Raw genomic sequence first — 27936 nt, 5'->3', positions numbered from 1 at the left:
CCTCAATGATAAATTAGCTTAATTATTAGCTTAATCTGAATTCAGAATTATTTATTGATGAAATATTCGATAGGGGTCTGTGTGTCCTCCCTGAAGATTTTGAGCATTAAACACTAATTCTTGAGACATTTTCTGCACCCATTTACGGTGGAAATGTCTTTATTTTTATAAGGGATGGACAAAATTTAGGTGGCAGGTGACGATTCAGAATATAAAAATATAATATAATAATCAGTAATCAGTAGCTTATTAATATTTTTTTTTTTTAGCTCATATCGGTTTTTTCACGCATTTGGCGAATTATCATTATTTTTGGCCCACAACACGAAACAGCTCCAGCAGAGGGGAGGGAGTGGGTGCTGTAAGAGATGTGATTGGGCCAGCCCAATGTCAGTCTAGGCCTGATGCTTTAGGGCCGATCGTTGGCCCATTTTTTAAAACAGTTAGGACAATATAAATAAATAATTTGACTTGTAGCCTACTGGATGAGATGCGCGCTGCTCTTCATCAGAGGAAGAAACCGAAACTGAAAACACTTGTGATCAGACAGAAATATCACCACAGTTCAACACAAATGTTTACTTCAGAAAGAACACAGAGACAGATGAGAGTAAACAGGAAGTAAGCATGCGACAACACACAAGGATGGAATACAACAGAGAACAAGGAACAGGAGCATAACAAAGCAGTAACAGTATTTTTCCTTGCACGTTTGGACAGTTGACCAGTGAACTACTCTGCCCATTTTTTGAGTGCATTGGCCTTCAGGTCAAAATCTTCTCTTTGAGCTGTCAGTGATTCCCTCTGTCTGTCAAATCAAAAGAGGGACTGTTGACGACATCTAGCCAGACTAGCCTGGCAATGAAATGCAACCATGTCTTTGGTATGTGCCCATTGAATGGCTGACATCGTTTAAAAGCTTCTTGCGTGTTTGATTTCTGCACTTCAGCCAAAAAATTTTGCTAGCTGCTTCTGGGTCGCAGTTGAGACTGAAGACAACTGAGTTTTCTGGGGGAGGGATGCGTCTCTTTCTGGTTTTGCTGACATGAGCTTCATCAACTCCAGTTTTTGCAGTGCTTTCTGTAGGAAGTGGTTTTCCTTTTGTCTTCTGCAGCACATTTACAGATTCAGTTATCTCATCTACAACTGAAGAGTTGGAAATACGGAGTAGGTGAATACGCAAATTCATTTCAAATAACTGCCCAAACATGTGGTTGACCCCTGTGATGTCACCGCTGTCCTTGATCTCGCTGTTTTCCACAGATTGGATGTCAGTCCCGAGCTGCTTCAAGTACCTTTGTAGATACACACAAGAAATTCCAAATTTCACAAAATGACAATATACTGCACTGTATTCAGTAATAGCAAACTAATTTGTGCTCACCAATGAACAAATGCATGTGTTTCTTTAATTCAACTAGGTTGGAAAATAAACTATTTTGTACAACCAACTGTGCCTTGAACGCAAAAAACTCTCTCTTAACAATTTCCCATGTCATTTGTGTTTTTCAGTTGTTCCTCTCATGTGTGGTTTAACGGAATAGATTTACTTTTACTTTAACAGCTGTCTAGGCCACATAACTGCCAGCATTTCATGTGCGTAGCTACTACACAAAGCATATTTTTACTCATCAAGTCTATTTTCTTCCTAGTGTTGACCCTGACAGTGTCAGAGCCCTAGGCGAGATTTGAAATGTGGTGGAAACGTCTTTATCTTTATAAAGGGAAACCCAAAATTCAGGCTGCAGGTGACAATTCAAATTATTAAAAATTAATACTATAACACAGTAAGGTTTCAGGCATTCTGTAGATATTTTAAATATGTTTTCTCCTGTAGATCAACTTTTCTACTTTAATAAAATCCCTGCTGACTCTGTACAAATGCTGAGCGTTCCCTCCTCTTTAAAGTATTTTGTTTAGCAAAGTAACCTCTTTAAATAGGTGGCACCTTTTCACCTCAATGATAATTTAATTCATTTTAATTCAGTTTAAACTCCTGGACTTTAATAGCTCATTTGTTTCAGCAGGTTTTCTCACGTTCAAAACTTTCTGCAAATTCAGAATCCCTCCCACATATCTGTGTTCTCTGAAAAAATGCATCATCATTTAATTCTGCCTGCTCTTTACTTGGCTGTGTCTTACGTTATTGCCCTGCTGGTAGTGTCCACCAAAGCGTTTTTTTCTGACGCCAGCATCTTTTTAAATTCATTCCAATGGGAGCGCCTCGTTTTTCCAAGCTGGTAAAAACGGCAGGAGCTGAGCGTTTTTTTTCCAGTCGCAGAGATGTTCAACTTTGGGAAAAACGCTGCGCTCGTCTCTGTCCTTTTTACCCAGCCGTCCAATCACAGTGCAGGAGCACATCGGATTTTGAACGAAATGTTGTGCCTATTCGCCGAGGTGTTTCCTCACCTGCAAAATCTCATGAATCCACGTACGGACAGTCTGTGCTCTCATGTTTCAGCCTTCTCTTTATGCAGTGCAAGGGCCAGAGCAATTAGGCCTACGTACTTTATGGTGACATTTTTACATTCAGTAAAATTAAGTAGGCTACCCTACTTGTAGCACCTCCACGGAAATTATGTATCATGGGAACCACAGCATCTTGAAAAAAACCACTGCACCTCCAAAACGCACACTAACGCTCCCAGCTAGGCATTTTCAGAACAGCATGTGGCGTTTTCAGCTGGCAAAAAACTCTTTGACTTTGGGCTTTTTCACTTTGCAAACCTGTTACATGCACAAAAAGGTATATAACAGGACTCACAGTGCGAGGTGCACTTGATTCCAATAACAGCTTACTCCAGTGTCGCATCAGCTGTGCTGCAGTGATTCAAATTTTTCTCTTGTGGCGCCCCTTACGTTTTGCGCCCTAGGCACCCGCCTATGTCACCAGGATGGCCCTGTGCATATGTACGTACATCTCACACAGTTTGTTATCAAATGAAAGGAGGGCGAGCCACAACCATACCTCTCTGACTCCTCTCTCATCCTGGTGGGGTTGTTCGCAATGTGGGGTACCAGCCTCAGGTACTCGCTGACTGTGGAGACAGACGGTGGGTAGTACCCTCTCAAGCTTTTGACAAATAAACCTGGAATGGGCCCTGAGTCTGACACCCACTCTCCCCTGACCTGTCTGGCAAGAGTGTCAAACAGCACAGCCAAAGACAGGGCCACTACCCCCACCCCGCCAAGAGTGACTTTGCCCTCCCTGCCAAAAGTGGTCCTCAGGCCCTGGGTGAAGTCGTCCAGCTGCTTGGGGGTCAAAGAGGACTGCACTGCCTCGTAGTGGTTCCTCAGGTGAAATGAAGAATTCATTGACAGCATGTTCATGAAAACCGGATTAGGATTGTAGTTTGGGAAAGGGCAGATATCTCGAGCGACGGAGGCCAGGAGGGCTGCATCCTCAGCAGGGCACTGCATGTTCCCCATCTTGATGTGAATTTGTCAGTCAGAGATTTGATCAGTCTGCTAAAAGGATTCAACTAGACAACAGTTCCTGTGTGTCTGACAGATTCGTCCCTGGACATTAATAAATTCAGAGTGGGATCATGACGTCAAGTCTGTAATTAATGATTATTTTGCTCCTTCTTCAAACATTTGACTATCTCCTGTAACTTCCAGTAATTTTTAATCTGTTCCTCTTTTGCCAAAGTACATTGACATACTGACTATCTGGAAGTTGCAAACAAGAAGAAAAACCTTGGAGCAGACAAATAAAGCAGGTAAAACATCGCCAGCAGACAAAAATGTGCAGTCTGCAGTGTGCAGATAGGTTTTATTCATACTCGTTAAAAATGTATGCATAATCCAAAAGAGAAAAATCCAGCCATAGATCACACGTTGTGCAATATTCTGTATCCATAGAAGAGAAATAATACACTTATTTAACAGAAGTAGGAAATATGTAATTATTAGCTAACATGCTGCCAGTGCTCAGTTGTGCCACCACTTCGGTCCAGACTGAAATTTCTCAACAGCTATTGGATGGACTGCCATTAATGTTGGCAAAGACGTTCCATGATGCCCAGACGATGACTCTTAATGACTTTGGTAATCCCCTGAGTTTTCCTCTTGTACAACTATTGACATTTTTGTTTTGTGTGATTTTAAAATAATTTGTTTGCCATGACATTAAGTACATATTTTCATGTTCCCCTCAGGATAATTTGTATATTTGACCAATACTCTAGTTTAAGACTTAAGAAAGTCTTGCAAATAGATGACATTAACATCAGCCTTTGCCATACTTTGCTTCTAGTGATAATTAGCAAATGTTGGCTAAACTAAGATGGTAAACATGGTAAACAGTGTACTTGCAAATCCCTTTTGATTACAATTTTATTAAAATAAATAGAAATGATGTCTTGTCTTCTGGACTTTTTATTCTATGAGGGGAGGGTGTTTCTTCAGAACGTCTTACTCATGACCATTTTTTGTGAGGAAATATCAGACTGTATTAACAAAATAAATATACACACCAAATCATGCATACAATGTATTCCACAACAAAAATGTAGCACAAAACCTAACAGTCTATAGAAGGAGAAATCTGCTTTCTAAAGATGTTCACATGTGAGTTACTGAAAATTCATAAATTCAGTTTTCTGTGCATGTAGAAATATTTGCCTTCTGACCAGGATCTCTTTTGTGTGTTTTACAGCTTAACCATCTGACCAGTGTTTACCAGCAAAGAGCAAAGGTGCAGCAAACTTGAGTATCTACCATATGTATGCACAACCTTGTTGTTGTCAATAACCCATGAGTGATAAGGGCATCTGATGAAAGATTCCCGGCAGACAGACATGCATGCATATCCAGTTCTTAACTAACCTGTGACTGAGTTTGTATTTACTTTTAGGTTAAACTGAAACAACAACACTACAAATAATCAAAAGGTTCAACATTTTTGGAAATATCATTATTCATTTTCTTGCAGAGTGAGCATGAGGATCAATACCATTCTCGTGTCTGTAGGCTAAAGCTACAGTTGATTCACTTAGCAAAAATACTAAAACAGGGGAAATGGTTTGCCCGTTTCAGTCCAAATCCACTCTAGCGTTCACTTACTAAGACGTCATGTCTCTATTGTTTATTAAGGTCAACAAACAGAAATGCAAAACCAACAATTTGGAGTTTTAGAGTGTGTTTTATAGTGTAACTACTTCTCAATGACGAAATGTGCTCAGCGTTTGTGTGGAGCCTCTCCGCTGGTTGGAAGAAAAAGTTACAAACTGCAAGTTATCCATTGTACATTACTGTAAGGATATGGATTAAACAAACAAGATACACATGTTACATACTTTAGTGTTGCACACAAACATATCCCAGTTTTATCTTTGCTTCCTAGATGTATCTTTGTCTTCTAATCACCACATTTTGTTTACTGTATAAGTATCAAAGATCGAAAGGGTCCTTTCTGGATGTTTGTTTTTAGAAAATTTAAGTTCTTGTTAGCTAGGCTGCATTAAAATGCCATTGACTACTTCAGTTACATTTCCTTAAAACTTTTTGAAAGATGATGTAAAAGGCACAGCACCTAAATCACTATATGTTTTCCCAATGGTTCATGTTCTTTCCCTGTATGAATGCAAATAGAGTGGATGTTAGCTCCTTTTTCTTAGTCAATGGATGGCTCTTGTATGTATCTTTCTTGGCTTTTTGCTAAGATTGCAAGGTGATGGACACCACTACTGGCTTACATGGCTCAGCTTGAACATCACTAATGCAGGGATGCTTGCGTAAAGCTCAAGTTTTGTTTTTGTTTTTTGATTGAAAGTCTTTGCTTTATCCAAGAGGGAGCAGCAGATGCTTGTAGAGGAGATCCAACAAATATTGTAGTGCCTTTATCAGTAAAATGTTTAAAATATCCTTGATTCATTCAATATAATGGCCAAAGCATATAAATGTTATGTGGCATTTTAATTTAACATTACATTTATTTATTTAGCTGACACATTTATCCAAAGCGACTTACAATTGCTGTGTCAGAGGTTGCAAGCCCCTCTGAACGAGGGGTGAAGTGTCTTGCTCAGGGACACAATGGTGGATGGGTTACAGTGGGGGATTGAACCAAGGTCTTTCACACCAAAGGCATGCGACTTTATCCATTGAGCCATCACCACACCGTTTACACTATTCACCTAGAATTATTTAAATCTTATGACATTTCCTGACTGAACTAGGTGGAGTAAGGCTTGATACTGGTGGTGACTATCTTCATATGAGTCTGTCCTGACAAAAAATATATATGGTTGGTACACATTTAGCAAATAACAATCTGTATAAAATAACAATAAATGAAACTCAGCTGGCCAGAGAGGGGCACTGAATTACCTATAACTTACAGGCTGCTTGAACCAGAAACAGCACTGCTATCAAATTATACATTTATTTTTATTTTTTGCCACTGTTAAAGCTCCATATTCTGACTGTGGACCAGAATATGGTGCTGGCGGGCAGTTTTGGCGAGGGGCCATAATCACAGAGAGAACTGATGTTTGTAAACTTCATCTATTATGTGGTTTATAATGGACTGTGGTGCAGAAACAGTGACAATGTTTCACACTCATGGCTTACATTTTCCATGTTATCTGTCAGTGGTCAAGTCACAATAACATGGTTTTACTAAATAATTAAGTAAATATAATTTATTAATATATCTACCTAAAGAAACCTAATTTCTTGACTGGCTACTCTCTGCTGTATCAGAAGAGACACCTTTAGTGCTGGTCAGCCACTGCTGTCCTACGGTTGCAATGTGCAATCTTACCGCTAGATGCCATTAAATCTTACACATCCATCATTAATCGTCAACGCTTATCCTGTGTACAGGGTCGTGGGGAAATCTTACACACTGAACCTTTAATAATCGTGATTTCAATTATGACCCAAATAGTCCTGATTATGATTTTTGCCATAATCGACCAAAGATGTTGTCCCAATTAGTCACAACAAAAAACTTCATTTATGTTGTAGATTATTGTTTAAAGTGTGCATTGTCATTACATACTGTCACTTTGATATATAAATAAATGATAATATACCCCAAAATACACGTGACAGCAACAGGAGAGAGGAGAGGGATGAGAAAGCATAAAACTATGGGATCGTGAAGAAGTGGAGTTATTAACATGTATAAATGGGATAAGAAAGCATGGAGAAGGAGAGGAGAGAGAGGAGCTTGGTGCATCTCCCAACAGTCTAGGCTTATAGCAGCATCACTAAGAGGGCAAACAGGATTTTTATTCCTCAGACAGCGTAGGTCCCTTAATGTGTATGTAGGCATCCACATGTGCATATTACTGTAGCTAGTTGTGCATGCACTCCTGTGTTTTTATTTATATTGTAAAATATGCATTTCTATATGTTCATTATTATTATTATTTGCCATTGGTGGGAGTGGTACAGTAAGTACATTTAGTTCATTTTAGTTTATTTTAAATGATCTGAATTGTTTTAACCAAAAATAGCATGACAAGATTTGCAGCATGATAAATGGCAGTTCTTATTTGTATTCTTTTTAAAGTAAAATTTTTTCTTGCATGTTTGGACAGATGACCGGTGAACTACTCTGCCCATTTTCTGAGTGCATTTGCTTTCAGGTCAAAATCTTCTCTTTGAGCTGACAGTAATTCATTATAGTTTTCTGCAATAAAGCGCTGGTCGAATATGACATCTAGCCAGGCTAGCTCGGCAATGAATTCCAACCAGGTTCGGCTGAGCTGTGATGGATGACATTGTTTAAAAGCTTTCTGAGTGTCATGTGATTTCTGCACTTCAGCCAAAAAATCTATGCTGGCTGCCTCTGGATCGCAGTTGAGATGGAACACAATGATTTCTGAGCAAGAAGTTTGTCCCATTTTATCATCTTCTACAACGGAAGAGTTGGAAATACGGAGTAGGTGAATGCGCAGATTCCTTTGAAATAACCGTCCAAGCACGTGGTTAACCACTGTGACGTCATCACAGATCGGGTTCTCGCTGTTTTCCACAGTTTTATGTCGATTGTGAGTTGCTTGAAGTACCTTGGTCAGATAAACACACACACACAAAAACAAATTCAAAATTGCACGAAATTAAAATATAGCCTACTGCAAATGTATTCAATGTTAGCAAACTAATTTGTGCTCACAAATGAACATATACATATGATTTTGAAATAAAACTGGGAGGGAAAATAAAGGATTTTGTATAAGTGCACCGACTGTGCCTTGAACTCAAACAAGCCCTCAACATGGCTGGAGTCTCACAATTTCACGTCACATTCACCATTCGTGTTTTTCAATTTTTCCTCTCATGTGCAGTTTAACTGAAAAGATTTACATTGATTTTAAACAATACAGCTATGGGTTTTACACATGTAAATACAGTGATTGTGTACTGGACTCTGAGCACTGCCAAAACATAAGTACGTTACACACAGTACTGTGCCTGAACGCATCCTGTGTAGATGCAGGACTGAAGCTGCTGCTGCTCTAATGCACTGCTTTCACTATGCAGGCTGTGTAGACATCACAAAGTTTGATCAGATTCAACTCTATGTGATCTGATTCGTAAATTTGCAGTTAAAAACAAATACGTATTAGATAGTTTGTTATCAAATGAAAGGGGGGAGAGTTTTAAGTGTTTAAATGAATTTGAAAAGATTAGGTGTTAAATGCGTTTGAATTTCTTTTGAATTTTTTTCTTCGACATGCATTGCAATCCTCACCTCTCTGACTCCTCTCTCATCCTGGTGGGGTTGTTCACAATGTGGGGTACCAGCCTCAGGTACTCGCTGAATGTGTAGACATACGGTGGGTAGTACCCTCTCAAGCTTTTGACAAATAAACCTGGAATGGGCCCTGAGTCTGACTCCCACTCTCCCCTGACCTGTCTGGCAAGAGTGTCAAACAGCACAGCCAAAGACAGGGCCACTACCCCCACCCCGCCAAGAGTGACTTTGCCCTCCCTGCCAAAAGTGGTCCTCAGGCCCTGGGTGAAGTCGTCCAGCTGCTTGGGGGTCAAGAGGACTGCACTGCCTCGTAGTGGTTCCTCAGGTGAAGTGAAGAATTCATTGACAGCATGTTCTTGAAAACCGGATTATGATTGTAGTTTGGGAAAGGGCAGATATCTCGAGCGACGGAGGCCAGGAGGGCTGCATCCTCAGCAGGGCACTGCATGTTCCCCATCTTGATGTGAATTTGTCAGTCAGAGATTTGATCAGTCTCTGCTAAAAGGATTCAACTAGACAACAGTTCCTGTGTGTGTCTGACAGATTTGTCCCTGGACATTAATAAAGTCAGAGTGGGATCATGACGTCAAGTCTGTAATTAATGATTATTTTGCTCCTTCTTCAAACATTTGACTATCTCCTGTAACTTACAGTAATGTTTAATCTGTTCCTCTTTTGCCAAAGTAAAGTGACGTACTGACTATCTGGAAATTGCAAAACAAGAAAAATACCGTGGAGCAGACTAATAAATTCAATTCAATTCAATCTAGCTTTATTGGTATGAAAGTAAAACAAAAATATTGCCAACATGTGTGAGTGTGTGTATATTAATATACAAAGAAAATTATCAGTATCAAATGTAAAATTAAACAAAGAATGAAAATAATGATCATTTGAACCTTTTCAGAACATATATTTAATACATTTGTGAGTCTCTTCTGAGTTTCCACTCGTTGTCCTCAGTTTGTGGCTTGAGGAGATATATTTTCATGCAATGATTTGGCATTCTGGCATTTCTCCCAGTAAACAGGGGAATAAAGAAAATAAAGCAGGTAAAAGATCACCAGCAGACAAATACATTAGATAAGTTGTGCAGATTCTTAAGGTTTTATTCATACCTGTCCAAAATGTATGCTTAATCCAAATCAGCAAAAATTTAACATGTTTTGCAATAATCTGTAGAACAGAGATAGTACACTTATTTAACAGAGGTAGCCAGGGGTGTACTGGGACTGAAATTCAGCCATAGAGGCCTTTTATGCGAGCGCCCTTTGGGGGCGTGGAGAAAGATATTTTGCAGTTATTTTTATGCATATAATGTTTTTGTAGTATACAGTAAATCAGATTATGCTGAAGACCTTCAAGAAACGACACCTGCTTGTACAAGGCACCACTGAACTGAACAAGACCTGGTCAGACAAGCCTGAGTCAGTCAGAAAGCTTAAATACCTAAATATAATAAAAAACTAGAATACAGTCCCATAAATTAGAGCAGTGTGTGTATGTGCATAAAAACCAAATCCCTCTTGTAATAATTGTACAGCTACATATGCATGAGAAGAACATCAGTATTAAATATGACTAACAATAATCAATTTTCTAATTCTATTTAATATGATCATCCTTACCAGAAAATTGGAGCATTAACCACTTAATTTCCTACATTCTGGACACATTCAGACTGAAATACCTCAACAGCTATTGGATGGATTGCCATGAATGTTGGCACAGACACTCCATGATGCCCAGAGGATGACTCCTAATGACTTTGGTAATCCCCTTAGTTTTCCTCTTGTACCACATTTGTTGTTTTAAGTGATGTCTTTACAATAATTTGTTTGTCATGACATTCAGTACATATTTCCATGTCCTCCTCAGGATAAATTGTATATTTGTCTAATACTTTGATTTAAGACTGCAAATACTTTTTTCAACATTACCATCAGCCTCTGTCATACTTTGCTTCCAGTGATAATGAGCAAATGCTGGCTAAACTAAGATGGTGAAGTACAACAGTGTACTTGTAAATCACTTTTGATTACAATTTTATTAAAAACAAATATAAATGATGTCTTGTCTTCTGGGCTTTTTATTCTATGGTGAGAGGACGTTACTTCAGGATGTCTGCTCATGACCATTTTTGTGTGGAAATATCAGACTGTATTTAACAAAATAAATATACACACCAAAACATGCATACAATGTATTCCACAACAAAAATGTAGCACAAAGCCTAATAGTCTATAGAAGGAGAAATTGTTATTTACATATGCATATCTGTTTTTTCAAAGATGTTGACCAGTGTTTACCAGCAAAGAGCAAAGGTGCAGCAAACTTGAGCATCTACTATATGTATGCACAACCTTGCTGTATCAATGACTCTTACCCATGAGTGATAAGGGCATCTGATGAAAGATTCCCGGCAACAACAACACTACAAATATTCAAAGAGTTCAACATTTTGTGGGGTGGCAGTGGTGCAATGGATAAGACTATGCTCCAGGGGCGTGCGACCTCTCACATATATAGCAATTGTAAGTCGCTTTGCATAAAAGCATCAGCAAAATGTAATGTGACATTTTTGGAAATATTTTTATTCATTTTCTTGCAGAGTGAGAGGAGAGGATCAAAGTCATTCGTGTGTTTGTAGGCTAAATATGAATCTACAGCCAGCAGTCGATTCTCTTAGCAACACTACTAGAACAGGGGAAAGACTTGCCTGTTTCAGTCCAGATGACGTCATGGCTCTCTTGTTTAATCCATCCACAAACAGAAATAAAAAAAACCCAACAATTTGTTGGTTTAGAGTGTGTTTCATACTGTAACCACTTTTCAATGAAGAAAAGTGCTCAGCATTTGTGTGCAGCATCTCCTCTGGTTGGATGAAAAGTTACAAACTGCAAGTTATCCTTTACATTACTGTATGTGTATGGATTAAACAACCAAGATACACATATATAAGTATATATATATATATATACTTTAGCTTTATCTAGACACAAACATGTCCCACAATTTATGTTCTTGTTAGCTAGGCTGCTTTAACAATGCTCTAAACCCTTACAGTTATTATGTTATATTTACTTTAAAATATTTTGAGAGATGCTGTAATTTAGTGGATGTTAGCTCTTTTTCCTAGTCAATGGATGGCTCTTGTATGTATCTTTCTTGGCTTTTTGCTAATTTAAGATTGCAAGATGATGGACACCACTACTGGCTTGCATGGCTCAGCTTAAACATCACTGATGCAAGGAGGCTCAAGTTGTTGTTTTTTTGACTGAACATCTCAGTTTTATCCAAGAGGGGGCAGCAGATGCTCAGAGAGGAAATCCAACAAATAATGTAGTGCCATTATCAGTAACCTTTAAAATATCCTTGATTCATTCAATATAATGACATAAGCATGTAAATGTTATCTGGAATTTAAGTGTACACAGTAATCAATAATCATTTAAATCTTTTGACTTTACCTGACTTAACTATGCAGAATAAGGCTTGATTCTGGTGACTGTATGCATATACCTGTGATTGAATTATGAGGCTTACTAAAATTATGAATAATACACATTTTGCAAATAACAAACATACTGTATAAAATAGGAGCTTGGTCTGACCATTAACACCTGCACTGACTTCTCACTGAAACGTCAGGCACTGCCGGTGTATGTTCCCCCTCTACCAGGGACGCCCCGTGAACATTTTCCCAGGGGTGGCCAGATGGGGCCACTGAAAATCCTGGGGTGGCAAAAGCCATAACTGAATTTCAGGAATTCTAGTATGCAGAATAGACTAGCTGAATACTACATAAAAGATAATAATAATGAGTTAAGAAATCACAGACTTGATATACTTTGGTTTCTTATTTTACAGTTAAAATTGTCTAATGTCTGTAGACTAAAACCAGTTCAGTTAACATTCCATAAAAATTCTGTTTGATGTGTTATCTCTGTGTGTTAGGCAATTAATTGTTCTTTAAATTTAGCAAGTTAACCTTTTCCTTAAAAAGACAAATACTGCTTTTTGTTTGTGGTGAGGCAGGTTGGTGGACCCAAATGCAGGACACGTAGGCTGACTGGTACAGTTCAAAAGGTTTATTAAACCAATAAACAAAAGGCGAGCACACTTACTGGCAGAGTGGCTGATTAACAGAGTCCAAAAACAAGGTAATCCAAACAGAAATCCAAAATCTAAAGAAACAGGGTGACAAGACGAGCACCCATCGTGGTGGAGAGGTTTGCATGCCTGGTGAGCTTGGAGGCTGTGTTGCCTGGAGTCAGACTGAGAATGGTTCACAAAGACCGCTGATGACACTACGAGGAAGAGGTAGAGAGACCCTGCCCGGAGGAAGCCCGGGGCCCCCGTCTGGAGCCAGGCCCAGAGGGAGGGCTCATCAGAGAGTGCCTGGTGGCCGGGTTTGCCATGGAGCACGGCCGGGCACAGCCCGAAAAAGTAACGTGCCACCCCCCTCTCCATCCTTTGGACCCACTATCCATCGGAAGATCCGCAGGGGTCGGGTGCGCTGTCACATGGTTGGCAGTGAAGGTCAGGGGCCTCTACGGACCAGACCTGGGCGGCAGAGGCTGGCTCTGGGGACGTGGAACGTCACCTCTCTGTGGGGGATGGAGCCGCTACGTTGGAGTTTACTCCGGTGAACGAGAGAGTCACCTCCCTATGCCCTTGGGTAGTGGAGGAGAAAACTCTGACTGTTGTTTGTGCATATGCACCAAACAGCAGTTTAGAGTACTCGGCCTTCTTGGAGACCCTGAATGGAGTTCTGTCTGGGGCTTGGTGGTGAGTTGGGTCAGGGGGTGGGGGAAGACTCTGGACAGACCCGGTAAGCCCAAACAGGTAGTGCGGGTGAACTGGGAACGTCTGGAGGAGGACCCTGTCCGTGAGATCTTCAACTCAAAGCTTTTCTGGCATCCCTGTGGAGGTTGGGGACATTGAACATGAGTGGGCAATGTTCAAAGCCTCTATTGCTGAAGCCACAGCGGGAGGCTGTGGTCTCAAGGTCTTAGGTGCCTCAAGGGGCAGTAACCCTTGAACACCGTGGTGGACACCGGTGGTCAGCGAAGCCGTCCGACTGAAGAAGGAGGCCTTCCGGGATTTGTTGTCTCAGAGGACTCCAGAGGTGGTTGCAAGGTACTGACGGCCCCGAAGGGCTGCAGCCTCTGCTGTGGCAGATGCAAAGCAGCGGGTGTGGGAGAAGTTCGGAGAAGACATGGAGAAGGACTTTCGGTCGGCACCAAAGTGTTTCTGGAGTACTGTCCACCATCTCAGGAGGGGGAAGCAGGGAACCGTCAAGCTGAACACAGTAAGGATGGGACTCTGTTGACCTCAACTGGGGAGGTAATAGGGCGGTGGAAGGAACACTTTAAGGAACTCCTAAATCCGACTGACACGTCCTTTCTAGTAGAGGCTGAGCTGGAGACTGATAGGGGTTTCTCGTCAGTTTCCCTGGAGGAAGTCACTGAGGTGGTCAAAAAACTCCACAGTGGCAAAGCCCCAGGGATTGATGAGATCCGCCCAGAAATGCTAAAAGCTTTGGGTGTGGAGGGGCTGTCTTGGATGACATGTCTTTTTAACATTGCGTGGAAGTCGGATACAGTGCCCAAGTGTGCCTGGGGTGGTAGTTCCCCTGTTCAAAATGGACGACAAGAGAGTGTGTGCCAATTACAGGGGTATCACACTTCCCAGTCTCTCCGGTAAAGTCTACTCCAAGGTGCTGGAACGGAGGGTTTGGCCGATAGTTGAACCTCAGATCGAAGAGGAACAATGGGGTTTTCATCCCGGTCGTGGAACAACTGACCAGCTCTTTACTCTCACAAGGATCCTGGAGCAGGCTTAGGAGTATGCCCATCAAATCTACATGTGCTTTGTAGATCTGGAGAAGGCGTATGACCGGGTCCCCCGGGAGATACTGTGGGAGGTGCTGCGGGAGTATGGGGTGAGGGGGATGTACAGGGCTATCCAAACCCTGTACATCCAAAGCGAGAGCTGTGTCCGAGTACTCAGCAGTAAGTTGGAATCTTTCCAGGTGAGGGTTGGCCTTCGCCAGGGCTGCGCTTTGTCACCAATCCTGTTTGTGATATTCATGGACAGGATATCAATGCATAGTCGTGGCGAGGAGGGGCTGCAGTTCGGTGGGCTTGGGACCTCGTCACTGCTTTTTACGGATGATGTGTTCCTGATGGCATCATCGGTAAGTGACCTTCAGCTCTCACTGGATTGTTTCGCAGCAGAGTGCGAAGTAGTTGGGATGAGGATTAGCACCTCTAAATCTGTGGCCAAGGTTCTCAGCAGGAAACCGGTGGAGTGCCAACTCCAGGTAGGGAATGAATCCTTACCCCAAGTGAAGGGGTTCAAGTACCTCGGGGGTCTTGTTCACGAGGGAGGGGAGATTGGAGCAGGAGATTGGCCGGAGAATCGGAGCAGTTTTACCGCATCATTGTGAAGGAAAGAGAGCTGAGAAGTTTGGGGTCCCCTGCTGGAGCTGCTATCCCGCGACCCGACCACGGATAAGCGGATGAAGATGGATGGAAGGGTTAGACTTTTTCCAAGGGCTGCAATCGAAAAGGCCGTGGTGTCCTTGAACGCACCATGGGCCGTTTTCGAAAGGTTGAACGTGGCGAGTTCTAAGACACCACGGCTGGAGTTGGAAAAGGCCGACCGGGCCTTGAACACACCACAGCCGGTGTGACTGTGGTTGACACATCACCCGGTGTAGACGTCAGCCTCAAGCTCACAGCTTCCATGTGAAGCAGCGGCAGGGTAGACAGCCTCGCCTGCTGCAGCAGGCGCTATGAGCCGCCCGTGGAGGAAACGAAACCAACCGAAGCAGCGAGCGATCTCTTTTGTCCCGCTATACCGAGACAGACCTCACTGGCTGTCTCTCTCCGGCTATAGCGGACTAGCGTAGCTGCACTGTGACCGCTCGGCGAATGAGATGTCGACTCGTCCAGGCAGGAAATGGGTCACCTCGCCTGGGTGCAAAGATAATTTTCTAGAAGTGGCAACTCCATCCGTGGAGGTGGTGAATTCAGTGAGCAGTTCACCGTTTGCTGAAGAAAAAAGGATGCTGAGGCAGTAGGGACACTGCTATTTATAGGTCACGCACGTATCGGTAGCGACGTCCTATTGGTTGGCTACGTGCACGATAAAATTTCAGTGGTCAAGTGCATGCGTGTGATTGGAGGAGGTAGTACCCATTGAGTCCAGTAGAGGGCAGAGCCTGTGTGAGATAGAACAACTCAGAATATAGAATTAAGAGATAGAATTAGTGCTGAAATGATGAGTTGATCAACTGATTAATCGATCAACATCAAATTAATCTGCAACCATTTTTCAGTCCCATGTTCTCACTTTGACATGGTATGAAATACTTGCTGATAGAGGAGTTTCCGTAAGAGCATGTTAAGTATACTGGATATTTGCAAGTACCTAAACGGAACCAAGAGCTACTGCTCATTTGAGGAAATTAGTAGACTGTAGGATATCTATGTTGCAGGCCATGCCACAATACCTAAATGTGATCCCACTCTCTGTGTCTTTTATGTATTTTTATTTCACTTATTTATCACCTCCATTTCAGCCTGAACAGACTGTTTACATGGCTTATGCTGTGGCTTGTTGAATACATGTTCATTCCCATTTTAGATGTCTGGTCATTTTGCTTTACTTTTGTACCTTGATGACAATTTAAAAGAAACGGCCTTCCTTGTGCTGATGTTAGGCCAGAACAGAGCATGTTGGAGTTGAGGAGGCAGAGAGAGATCATACACACACACACACACACACACACACACACACACACACACACACACACACACACACACTTCACAAATGTTCTAGTGTGTGTAAAGGCAGATGAATCAGTACTTTGCGGTTGAGTCGCAGGGGAATACTGGCCACCCTGCTGGCGGCTGCTGCCATTCTCACACGCAGTAAAAAATATAATATGATCTCAGGCAAGTTTATATAAAATTTTATTTAACCTATATTTAACCAGGTAGGACCCGTTGAGATCAGTGATCTCTTTTAACACTCACTAAAGCTATAAATGGGATGTTTGATGTATTTTTGCAAAGGATGCAAATAAGTATTAGCCTACTATATAAGATATATATTTACTATGCTGTTCAGATGTAACTGCAAACTGTTTTCTTGTACAATGCAGACAGAGCCCATAAGAGATGGCTATACTAGTCATATGAGACACAAGGAAAGTCATAACTGCACATTCTCCTTTTAACCCATAATTTAGCCCATCTAATTGTGTTTTTCATTTGGGGGAATTATATGGCCTCATAGTTCCTTGGCCCATTTTCACCTATCAATAATTAGTTTTGATCGTGTCTTCCTGTTAAAGAAAAAAATGTGCAATATTTGTAACACAAGTGGGCCGCTGTCCTAACATCTACAAGTTTACCTTCATGTCACTTCTAGTGTGATCAGGTGCCTCCTCAAATATATCAACCCTGGAGTTCCAACAGATCCCTGCCGGCCTGTGTGTGTGTGTGTGTGTGTGTGTTAGGTGGGAGGTGGGGTGCGGTAGGGGGGAGCTAGAGGATTTGAGGAGGCGTGGTTCGCTGCGTTGCGCGTTGCTAAATTTGGCATATAAGCGCAAAATGAACAGCGGTCCCATGCAGCCAGTAGCGCACTGAGCGACCTGAGGAATTCAACAGGTACCTATAGACATTTCTGAGCTGAGTGTCTTCCAGCGTGAATGTACAGTCTGAAAGACAACCGACTGCCTGCACTCATTTTGTGTGATGGATGGAATCAAAGGCTCCCTGGATTGGATAAGTGTCACTCTGCAGTAAGCTCGAGGAGTTCTGACATCTGGAATATTGCACCTGGGAGATAGTTTGGCGGAATTTAAAGGTAAGCTTGTACTATACATTACTGCCCAAATGAATTTATAGCGACCTTATCTCACTCTTTGTCTTAAAGGATTCTTATTTAATGTTATGTGGACATAGTTTTTGTGTAAAAAAATATGACTTAAGTGTTTTAGTTCTTGAAGGGTTTATTAAAAGAAAATTTAAGAGACAGAAATAAAAATAATGCAAGGAGTGCACAGCACAGTAACTAAATCTCCTGCTCTGTAACGTAACGTGAAAAGTCCGTTTACACTGGTCCTACTGTGTGTAGTGATGCAGTGACCTGCAGATGCACTCAGACTGCTGAAAGCTGTATTAGCTTTACTGTTTGAAGTCCCGCTATAATTACTGCATTATTAAACAGAGACAGAGGATAGATGGAAGGTGTCTTTGGGCTCTTTCATAAAGATGCTGTAGCTTAAGTACATTGCTAAGAAGGGAGACAATTAACATAAACACTGATGTATATTTTAATATGCAGAGTCCATGTTTTTGTTAAACTTTAAAAAGTGCCATAAAATGAGCCTAGTGCATCATTACATTTTAAACATCTGCATGCAGACTGTGTTTTTACAGAAAATAGTCTTAGCTAAGCTAAAATTCTAAATCAAGCTGTTCTACTTCAACATTCCCTCCCTGTTTTGCAGGCAATAAAAACATTCTTCATTCAGCAGCAGCATTTGCCCCATCATGAAGAGGTCTCTTCCTTTCCGGGGATGGGTTAGAGCTGCAAGCTTGGTCCTGTGTTTGACCCAGACTGTCCTGGCTATGGTCCTCACCAACTCCACAAGACTGGAGTCCATCCTGGACAAGTACAGGGATAAGGCTGAGGAATGGTGGAGGGCCAGGTCGAGAGGAAAGAGGGCCATCAGCGAGGGAGACATGCACCTCATTCTAGACTTGCACAACAAGCTGCGGGGTCAGGTCCACCCTCCTGCTTCCAACATGGAGTACATGGTAAGTCCTGAGGACAAAGCTGTCTATCATGTACTGTAGGTAAATCTTTTCACACTGGAATACAAACAGAATCCAGCCTTGCATACATTTCTGTTATTTGAAAATAATAAAGAGTAACGGTATTAGTTACGGACAGTTGGAGCTAAAGAGTCAGAATTCCTGGAGAGGTTCTGTCATGCTAGAAACATGCAGAGCAAGTTCAGTCATATTGGTGAATTTATTAATTAACAAAAAGGGGAGAACAACTCATGGACAGTGTAAGCACATAAGGGCCAAAACACAGAAGAGCAGACCAAATAACGAGGCAAACAAATCCACAGGGTGCAGGCAAAATCCAAAATCCAAGTATCCAAATTAAATCCAATAACGCAGACACAGGAGACTGGGAAAATCCGAAGAGACAGGCAGGAACACTCGAAAAGAGACAAAGACAATCTGACAAATGAGAATGGGAAAACACTGACTTTAATATAGAGACAGGTGAGGATAACCAGGGACACAGGTGGAGCATATAAGGGCAGAATGATTAGACACAGGTGGAACACAATAGGGTGTAGCTCTCAAACAAGCAGGGAAACTGGGGACGCCAGTTAGCTAACCGCTAGAGCACAGCATGTACAAAAGCTGAGTCCTTGCCACAGCCGTCCAGGTTCCAGTCCGACCTGTTGCTCTTTGCTGCATTCAGGTAAACCGAAAACACACAAGCAAAGATACAAGGGTGTAGAATTAGAAAGGGGCCATAGTGACATGACCCTACCAATATCCAGCGACTCCTAAATTGTTCCTAGCAAAAATTTTTTAAATTACCACTGTTGTCTGTCAGTATCTAGTCAATGTAATGACAAATGAAAAACAGTGAGAGAATAACACATAACCAATAGGGGGAGTTGTAGTCACTACTAAAGTGTATTAGGCCAAAAATAATGGTAATCTGAGCTTTTGTGAATAAGTCATTTAACTCTGTGTCACTGCTGTTGCTGCGTCCCCCTCGCTTAAAGATATAATTGCTCTGTTTGGAACTGTTTCGTTCTTCTGTGGCATTATGTTCGCAAAACACGTCGGTTAGTTCATATCCTAAATGTCTTTTCCTAAAAAGTCAATACATACTGTTTAAATATGCAGAGTATGTAAGCCTAGCTTCCACACAGGGCTAGGGTTAGAACTATCTCATTTTCCTTATCATACTGAAAATACTACGACTTACTAGCTGTATACTGTAATACAAGAAGAATGCAATTTCTTTATTTCCATCTTTTCATCTAGTGAGGATGCTGGTTTCTGCATGGGACATGTTGCTTTAGCCTCAGTCTTTTAGCACATTATCAAATATGTAGCAATCAAGTACATAGTTAAGACCATTTTGCAGGATTATTGTTTTAAAATGAGTTTGCAAACATTAAAAAGTCAGTCGGAGACAATTGTTAGCTTGCTTAACTAGCTAACCATAAATCAGGATGAATAATCTAGATCATAGTGATTGTGCCCCCCGGTCAATATCTGGTGATCTTGCCAAATCAGGGATGATTGACACAAAACACACAAGTTTTTCTCAGGGGAAAGTATTTTTCTGACTCTGCCAGTTCAGCTCTGTCAGCTAAAGACAGCAATGTAGGGAAGGAAAGAACAAGATCTGTAAACCAAAGCCACCATCTGGCCAGCTCCAGCTCCTGACTGCTGCTTGCCCGCCCTCGCTGACCCTGGCCCATTTCCAGCTTTCACCCCCGCAGTGTTGTCCTGCCCTCTACCTCAACCATCCTGCCCTCCCTCCCTCCCTTGCTGCTATGCGTCTCTTTACTCAATCTATTTCTCCTCCTGCTGACTCTCTTTCTCCCTGCCTTGCTATTTTGCCTTCTCAATCTTCAGCTTCACAAGCTTTCCCTCAGGCTTTTCTTCACCCTCCTCCACTTCCACTCTCTCACCATCCATCACAGCTCACTCCAACCCTGGCCAAAGCAGATGTTATCTTTTATTTGATCCTCCACACATCTCATTTGGGGTGCCACAGTGGTGAATCTATTTCATACATGTCGAGCCTCACCGTCTGAAATGAGGGGCACTGAAGTGTAAATGTATGTTATGTACACTAATCCAGTGTTTCTTGAGCAAGGGATACTATTACTGATGATAATGATGTGGTAAGGCAGGGAACTGATGAGGGCAAAGTATTTAGTTTTGGTATATTGCAGGATTTGGAGGCCAAAGGGCTTGCACTTTCATTGCAGCTTTGACTTCTTAATTTCATACAAAAGCCATCAAGCAAATGGCCTAAACCACTGTTGCGTCTGTTAATCTAAAGCACGTCACTTCTTGCGCAGCAGATTTTCCTGAGAAATAGAGACCTCTATAAAGGTTCCCATAATCACAACCACTTTCTGTACCTTAGGTTGAATTACAAGCATTTAGGTTAAGCATTTTGCATACTTTGAATTCCAAAAGCAGAGGATGGCTTTTTGTTTTCTTCCTCAATGTTTTTCTTTTTGCAGAGATCTACCTTGAGCATTCACCCTAAATCTTCTGCTGTTAGACTGCACATCTTGCACGTAGCTCTGTAGCAGAGGTGGTCTGGCAGATGGCTTTAAACAGCTTTGTATTTTGGGAACTTAATGCTCTTTGGAATGCAAAAGGAGATTGGTCCTTATTACCATGACCTTTCTCCAAAGGCTGGCGGGCAGTCCATCTTCCTCTCTGCTGGATAATTGAGGGTGAAGAATAACAAGAACATGGAGAGAATAATGAGCTGGCAGAGATCAGTAGTATCCTCTGTAGATTGTTTGCAGTGTAAGCTTTGTGTTGAACTTGAATTTCATTATAGCCTTCAAAACTAATGACACATGGGCTGTGCAGGTGGACAATATTGCCTTATAATACGGGTTAGGGGTTCAGTATAGAATATATTTCCATTTGCTTTGTGAATTTCAGAAAGTTATAGAAATTGCCAGACGTAGCTCGATTTAATTTGACTTTTGGTTCAACTGATAGTTGGTTCAACTGATAGGATGAAGTGATTGTTGCCATTAAACTCCACATAGTATTGTTGGGCAGTTTTTAATTTTTGGCCCTCCGTTAAATGAATTTTCACTCAATCCTGCCTTCCTAGATCATATTTTATTGTACGTGTTGACGGTACCAGTAGTAATACACTTCCATCATTATTATATTTTAAAGTGATGTCTGCAGCCCACACTGAACTGTTGAGGTTGTTTTGAAAAAAAGATAATATGATAAGAATTCTACCTAAAAACTACAATATAATGATCACATGGCAACCATCCAGGAAGTTAGAGCAGAAAATCACCTCAGTGTTGGTATCGCAGCCACAGCTGGATTGTGGCCGAAGAAATCAAGAGTCGAAATATCACTTCTCCAATCAGGCCTGAACAGTAAGCAGCACCACAGTGTGCACAGTGTGTGAGCCTCACCACACATATGGAACCCATTATGGTGGTCAATCAAAGCAGTTACAACTCCACACTAAAGCATTATCCTATTAGTTTTGATAGCCATGTGACAGACATAATGCAACCAAACAGTATGCCAACCGCAGAACACACTGTACCTATTCTTCTCCCTCACCAACAAAGTCAACAGTAAATTAACTTTGCAGCAACATTTGAATTTCTCAATGCTATACCCATGGTCTGCCTTCCTCCTTTGTTCAAAACAAGAGCTGTGTGAATAGTTTTCAGGTAATTTGACTTCAATTGAGATTAATTTTGTCAAGTTTTTACAGTAAAGATAACATCAAGCCCCCAAACAGAGACTCTCTGTTTTGGTCAGCTTTTTCTCTCTTAGTTTGTTCTATGAGACCAAAACTTACTGGAAACAAGCTATGAAACAACCACATTGAATAGTAGCACAAAGCTGCAAGTTGATGTGGTGGTGGCGATACCTCTGTTTCCCTTCACTCTCATGTATGTGTCTGTGTGTAAGGGAGTGAATGTGTGTGTTTAATGGGGGCGGTGTAGTTTTCACTATACTGTGTTAAATTTGCGACGGGCGTGCGTACAGCCACTGTAAAGCAGGTTCATCTTTCAGGTACTCTTTGCCTCAAGTATGTAAGATTACCTTCACATTAGATTCAGTGGAGTTTATGCTAGTTTCCCCAAAGAGGACGACGTGACACCTGCAAAATTGTACTTGTTACAATTAAAGCCACAACTACAGTAAGTGACCACTTAGCCAAATTAAATCATGAGGGTAATCCAGGGGGGATTTCAAGTCTGCAAACATATGTTGGAGGTAGAGCTGCTCTAAAATTGAATTTAACCTGGAACCCAAGAGAAAAATAATATTACTGAACCCGATGCTGTAGCTGCCAACTGAAAGAAAGAATATTAGCAACTTATCCTAGCAGACCTTCAGAGATTCAAAGTTCATCTTTCCAGAGGCAAATAACTTTTTAACCAAGAACCTCTGTGTTGTGTGTTGTCTCTCTCTCTCTCTCTCTCTCTCTCTCTCTCTCTCTAAAGTGCAGCTCTGTCTCTACCTGTCACCTGTCACACTGGGCCAGGCTGTGTTTACTCAGTCTGTATGTTGTCAACGTTTTTCTTAGTTTAGTTTTATTTTATTGTGCTCAGGTAATTTGCCAGTGTGAATTCTCTTTTTAGGGTCAGATAACATTGTAATTTACTTTGTGTTTTGGTTGTTTCTTTCCAGTATTCAATATATTTTTCTTTCTGCTTGTTGATAATTTGGTTTGGTCTGCTTGAGTTTGTGTTGCTGTCCTGAGGCTGTTGGGGACTTGTTACTGCAGAGAGCCTCAGGACCAGCTGGCTGAGGGGACTCTTCTCTGGTTTCAGCTCCTGGTATTTTAGGGCTTTGTGATGGTATGTCTGGGGGTTAACTGATTTTAAGTGAAAAATTTTAAAAAATTCAATTGATCTTTTGTGTATTTTTAGTAAGTAAGTTTAGGATTGGCTGAGCTCTGCTCTCCACAGGTTATTAGGTGTTTTTCCTGCACCTGCAGGATGCTCTTACAGAACTCAGTATGGAAAGATTCTATGATTGTTTTGTCCCATTTGTCAAATTCATTATTAAGTTTTGGCCCCCAGATTTCGCTACCATATAGAATTATTGGTTCTAGTACAAACTGGAAAACTTTAACCCAGATTTCAATTGGAATATAGATTTTAATGTTTCTTTTTATTGAATAGAAAGCTCTTCTTGCTTTGTCCCTCAGATCTTTCACAGCCATGTTGAGGCCAAGGTAAGTGTAGTTTTTTGTGTGTTATAATTTAGTTGTGTATAAATCGAAATTGTGTGTAACCTGATTTCTGTATTGTTTCTCAAAGATCATTATCTTAGTCTTTGCTGTGTTTGCTGTCAGGGCCCAGGTCTGACAGACTCTCTGCAGGACGTTAAGGTGCTGCTGCAAACCTTCTTTAGTAGGTGAAAGCAACACTAAGTCATCTGCATACAGCAGAGCTCTGATCACTGTGTCGTTCAGGATGAGGCCAGGTGATGTGGAACTCTCTAATTGGTTTGCAAATTCATTGATAGATTGAAGATAATTGGACTGAGATTGCATCCCTGCCTCACTCTCCGGCCCTTGGAGAAGAATGCTGTTTGTTTGTTTGCAATCTTTATGACACATTCACTTTTTGTATAGATGTTCTTAATCAAATCATATTTTTTCGTCCAAACCCACTTTCAAGTAGCCTATAGAAAAGGCCCTCGTGCCAGATGGAATCAAAGGCTTTTTGGAAGTCAACAAAATAGGCATATACCTATCTTTTCTTAATATTTAATTCTTGATCAAATAAAGTCAGGATGGTAAATATATAGTCTGTTGTGCGGCAATTTGGTAAAAAAACAAATTGGCATTTATGCAGAATATTGTGGTCATCAAGAAAGTTGACAAGTCGTTTATTAATGATGTTGCAGAATATTTTTCCCACGTTACTGGATACACATATTCCTCTGTAGTTATTTGGGTCATATTTTTCTCCGGATTTATGAATTGGGGTTAAACCTTTGTTCCATATGTCTGGAAAAGTTCCAGTTGCTAAAATAGTATTAAATACTTTTAGTACAGCCAATCTGGTTTTATGATTTCTGAGTATTTGATCATTTCGTTGAGGACTCCATCAATACCAAAAGCCTTTTTATCTTTCAGCGACTGTATGACTTCTGTTAATTCTTGTTCTGTTACAGGGTTATCTAGAGGGTTTTGGTTGTTTTTTATTACCGCCTCCAGAGTTTTCCATTTTGTGAATATCTTGTACTGATCATCATTTTTTGTAATATTACTTTATAATTCTCTCTCTCTCTGTCTCTCTCTCTCTTTCTCTCTCTGTTGATGTATGTGCTCTCCAGGTATGGGATTATGAGTTAGAGAGGAGCGCAGAGCACTGGGCACATACATGCCGATGGGAACATGGACCGAGCCACATGTTAACACAAATAGGCCAAAACCTTGGAGCGCACTGGGGCAGGTGTGTATGTACAAAGTAGCGAAGGGAAGTGCGTCACTTAAATTTTATACAACAGTATTTTGATGTGAATAACAGTGTTTCTTACAATGTGCAAAATCCTTTTCAACATCAGCTTAATATCAAATGAATTTTAACCACAAAAAACCTGCCTTTTGTTAAGAATAATTTTGAGTTGTGAGGTCTGGAAACAATGTGGTTCTTCGTTTAAATTCAATGTATTCGTAGTGTTTTGTGTATCTTTAAAGCTGCTCTAATCAATATTTGTGGGATTGTGAAAATGTCTAATTAAAATTGTGGGTGTGTTCTGATTAAGCTTCTCAAACTGTGTAATTATTAACAGCAATGATGGGTGAGTTCCATTAAATGTCCCATAAAGCCATGTCAGTCAGCAAGTATGCACAATACCAGGAGAATGGAAATGGCTCATCTTAATTGATTGCAGCCCTGCTTAATGTTATCAATTACAACTGTTCTTTTCCAGCTTAGACGTGTTAAAATGTCTGCTGTGAAAAAGGTCTGTTGAAAACAAAAGACTTTTTGCCTTTATTGGTCCGTGGTAAGTTTTCTGTTGTTTTCCTCTGGAACAGCTGGACTGCTTTCCTCGTGGAAACTTCAACACGGCAGCTTAGCAGCCTGTGTATAGATGATACCAACAAATTAGATGATACTACATTTATTGACATGCCTTCAATGTATTTATTGTCATGTTGTTTTTTGGTAATATAGTGAAGAATACAGTATACAACATATTTTCTGTGACTTTAGGGATCGCCCCCCTACCTACCATGTCCAGGCCTGGTATGACGAAGTGAGGTACTACAGCTATCCATACTCTCAGGAGTGTAACCCACACTGCCCATTCAGATGTTCAGGACCAGTCTGTACTCACTACACTCAGGTAAGGGCTTTTTTATTCAATGCTTTGAAAGTATTTCGGATGTTAGCTACATTAAATTTGAGAGAAATCTATTATGCATTATTAGTTTGAGTTATTCTGGCTGAGAAGACCTCTAAGAAGACACCCAAGCATTAGTAAATACACCTGTGTGGATGTACAGTGGGTTTAAGAAATATTTTTCCTTTCTGTCAGGTCAGTATGATAGAATTAAGGATGGTCCTGTCATGTAAAATCATGCTATACTGCAGATAGTACAATAGCAATTGACGACTGCTGCGTTTTGAAAATTCAACTACAAGCTCATATGTATTGTAATGTGAGATGACCACTGAACGCTTTAATTTCTTTGTGTATTTTAATTTTCAGTTGGTGTGGGCGACTAGCAATCGTATTGGCTGTGCTATCAATGTGTGTTACAACATGAACGTGTGGGGAATGATCTGGGCTAAAGCTGTCTATCTGGTCTGCAACTACTCTCCACCGTATGTTTTTGCTTTTTTAATACCTTGTGCTCCTCAAAATGACAGACATCATAACTAAATGTATTATTTTTTTTTTTTACATGGTAATAACAAGAGATACGAACAAGACACATAATGAACAGTACTTAAAAGGACCACTGATTTTATACATCAGATTCTATTAACAGGTCTTTGGGAGTACTACTGCATATGTGAAAAAAGTTGTATAAAGCCTTTTGTACAGTAGTTGATAAAAAAATCTGGGGTATCGAGTTAGAAACAAGTGAGCATACCTGACCTCTGTAGCCTGCTTCTTATCGCTACGTGAGGCTAGTGGCCTGGAGCTACATTAGCCATTACTACGACGACTCAAGATCTTCTACTTCAAGATCATAAAATAAATTGCCAAAAATACACACTAAAACTAATCAGGTATTTTGTGAGGTTTCTGTGGAGGACTGTTTAAACCAAAGAATACACAGTTTTGATTCGTTGTTAGACAAAGTAGAGACATGCCATAGATGAATGCAGTAACAAAAACATAGCAACAGGAATTCAAAACATCAGATTGTCTATCAAAATCCATGAACAGTGATTCATTGAAAACACCAAATCTCTGGTCCTTTTGTTAACTATGGCAATTGTTTTTTTCAGGGGCAACTGGTGGGTCATGCGCCGTACAAATATGGAACTCCCTGTTCTGCCTGTCCAGCTAGCTATGGCGGAGGCTGCAGGGACAATCTCTGCTACAAAGGTGGGTTTGGGACATAGTTGTCGTTTTCTGTCATACCTCCTTACATACTTTTGTACCTTCCCAAATTGTCGATTGTAGACCATCGAAATTTTCCTCACTATCCTGCCTTGATTTCTTCATGGCAAGATTGTTTTTTATGTGCCCAGTGTCGCATTTCCACATAATAAAATGATTGCCACATTTATTTTGACACAACCAAATCAACCAAAGAAAATGTTAAAAGCTAGGGAACAACACAATGGCAATGTGGTGCGCATGTTTTCAGATGGGGGTGTTGACAGGCGACCAGCTCCTGAGATTGAGGAGACCAACTACATTGAACCTGAAACGGAACCAGTAAGGGACAGGCAGCCCCAACCAAGGGCCCAGACACCAAAACCCTCGCCCAATGAAAACCTAGAGAGAAACCGAGTCAGCACAGAGCAGATGTGTAAGGACTGCTCCCATAATACTACACCACATCAGAATATACATTATTACATTATTACTATTTTTAAAATGAGGCTGTGAAAAGCTCTTGTTTGTTTCTTTTTAATTTTAGGCCAACAGGTCAATTGTGAGACTAAGCTGAGAGATCAGTGCAAGGGAACAACCTGTAACAGGTAAATGCTGAGGAATATGGTGGTGCTATGGTAAATGTTTGTACCAATGGATGGGAATTATCAGGACAGTTCCGACATTAGTGCATTATTATGCGCTTATGTTTCTCACTTTACTGTCGTTCCTGTCCATAGATATGAGTGTCCACCTGGCTGCCTTGACAGCCCTGGAAAAGTAGTTGGGACTGGATATTATGACATGGTAAGTGGTTACCAAGAACAGTTAGATATTTATTAT

The 27936-nt window shown here is 40.9% G+C and overlaps 1 protein-coding gene, 1 long non-coding RNA gene and 1 pseudogene across 2 annotated transcripts; 1 reads left to right on the top strand and 2 right to left on the bottom strand.

Moving 5' to 3' along the window:
- Window positions 1-559: 559 nt before the first annotated feature.
- Window positions 560-3481, bottom strand: LOC119884385. Its single transcript, XM_038694805.1, has 2 exons — window positions 2969-3481; window positions 560-1295 (listed from the first exon to the last, which is right to left on the bottom strand). The coding sequence occupies exons 1-2, from the start codon at window positions 3427-3429 to the stop codon at window positions 851-853; spliced, it is 906 nt and encodes a 301-aa protein (XP_038550733.1). The 5' UTR covers window positions 3430-3481; the 3' UTR covers window positions 560-850.
- A 3482-nt stretch (window positions 3482-6963) lies between these two features.
- LOC119884384 lies at window positions 6964-9254 on the bottom strand. Its single transcript, XR_005440989.1, has 2 exons — window positions 8711-9254; window positions 6964-8024 (listed from the first exon to the last, which is right to left on the bottom strand). It is a non-coding gene; the product is annotated as an uncharacterized LOC119884384 (long non-coding RNA).
- Window positions 9255-17347: 8093 nt separating this feature from the next.
- On the top strand, window positions 17348-27900 carry LOC119884383 (annotated as a pseudogene).
- The last annotated feature ends 36 nt before the right edge of the window (window positions 27901-27936 follow it).

This window comes from Micropterus salmoides, unplaced genomic scaffold, assembly GCF_014851395.1.
Source record: "Micropterus salmoides isolate LMB-PRFRI ecotype aquatic unplaced genomic scaffold, ASM1485139v1 Ms_hic_scaffold_3409, whole genome shotgun sequence".
NCBI classification, from domain to species: Eukaryota; Metazoa; Chordata; class Actinopteri; order Centrarchiformes; family Centrarchidae; genus Micropterus; species Micropterus salmoides.
This window is presented reverse-complemented; position numbering and strand designations above follow the sequence as displayed.

Bases quoted from the DNA above. Each gene is read 5' to 3' on its own strand.
- LOC119884385 (XM_038694805.1), bottom strand. From the start codon at position 3,429: ATGGGGAACATGCAGTGCCCTGCTGAGGATGCAGCCCTCCTGGCCTCC. The intron at 1,296-2,968 runs GTATGGTTGTGG...GTATCTACAAAG, and splicing joins ATGAGAGAGGAGTCAGAGAG to GTACTTGAAGCAGCTCGGGA.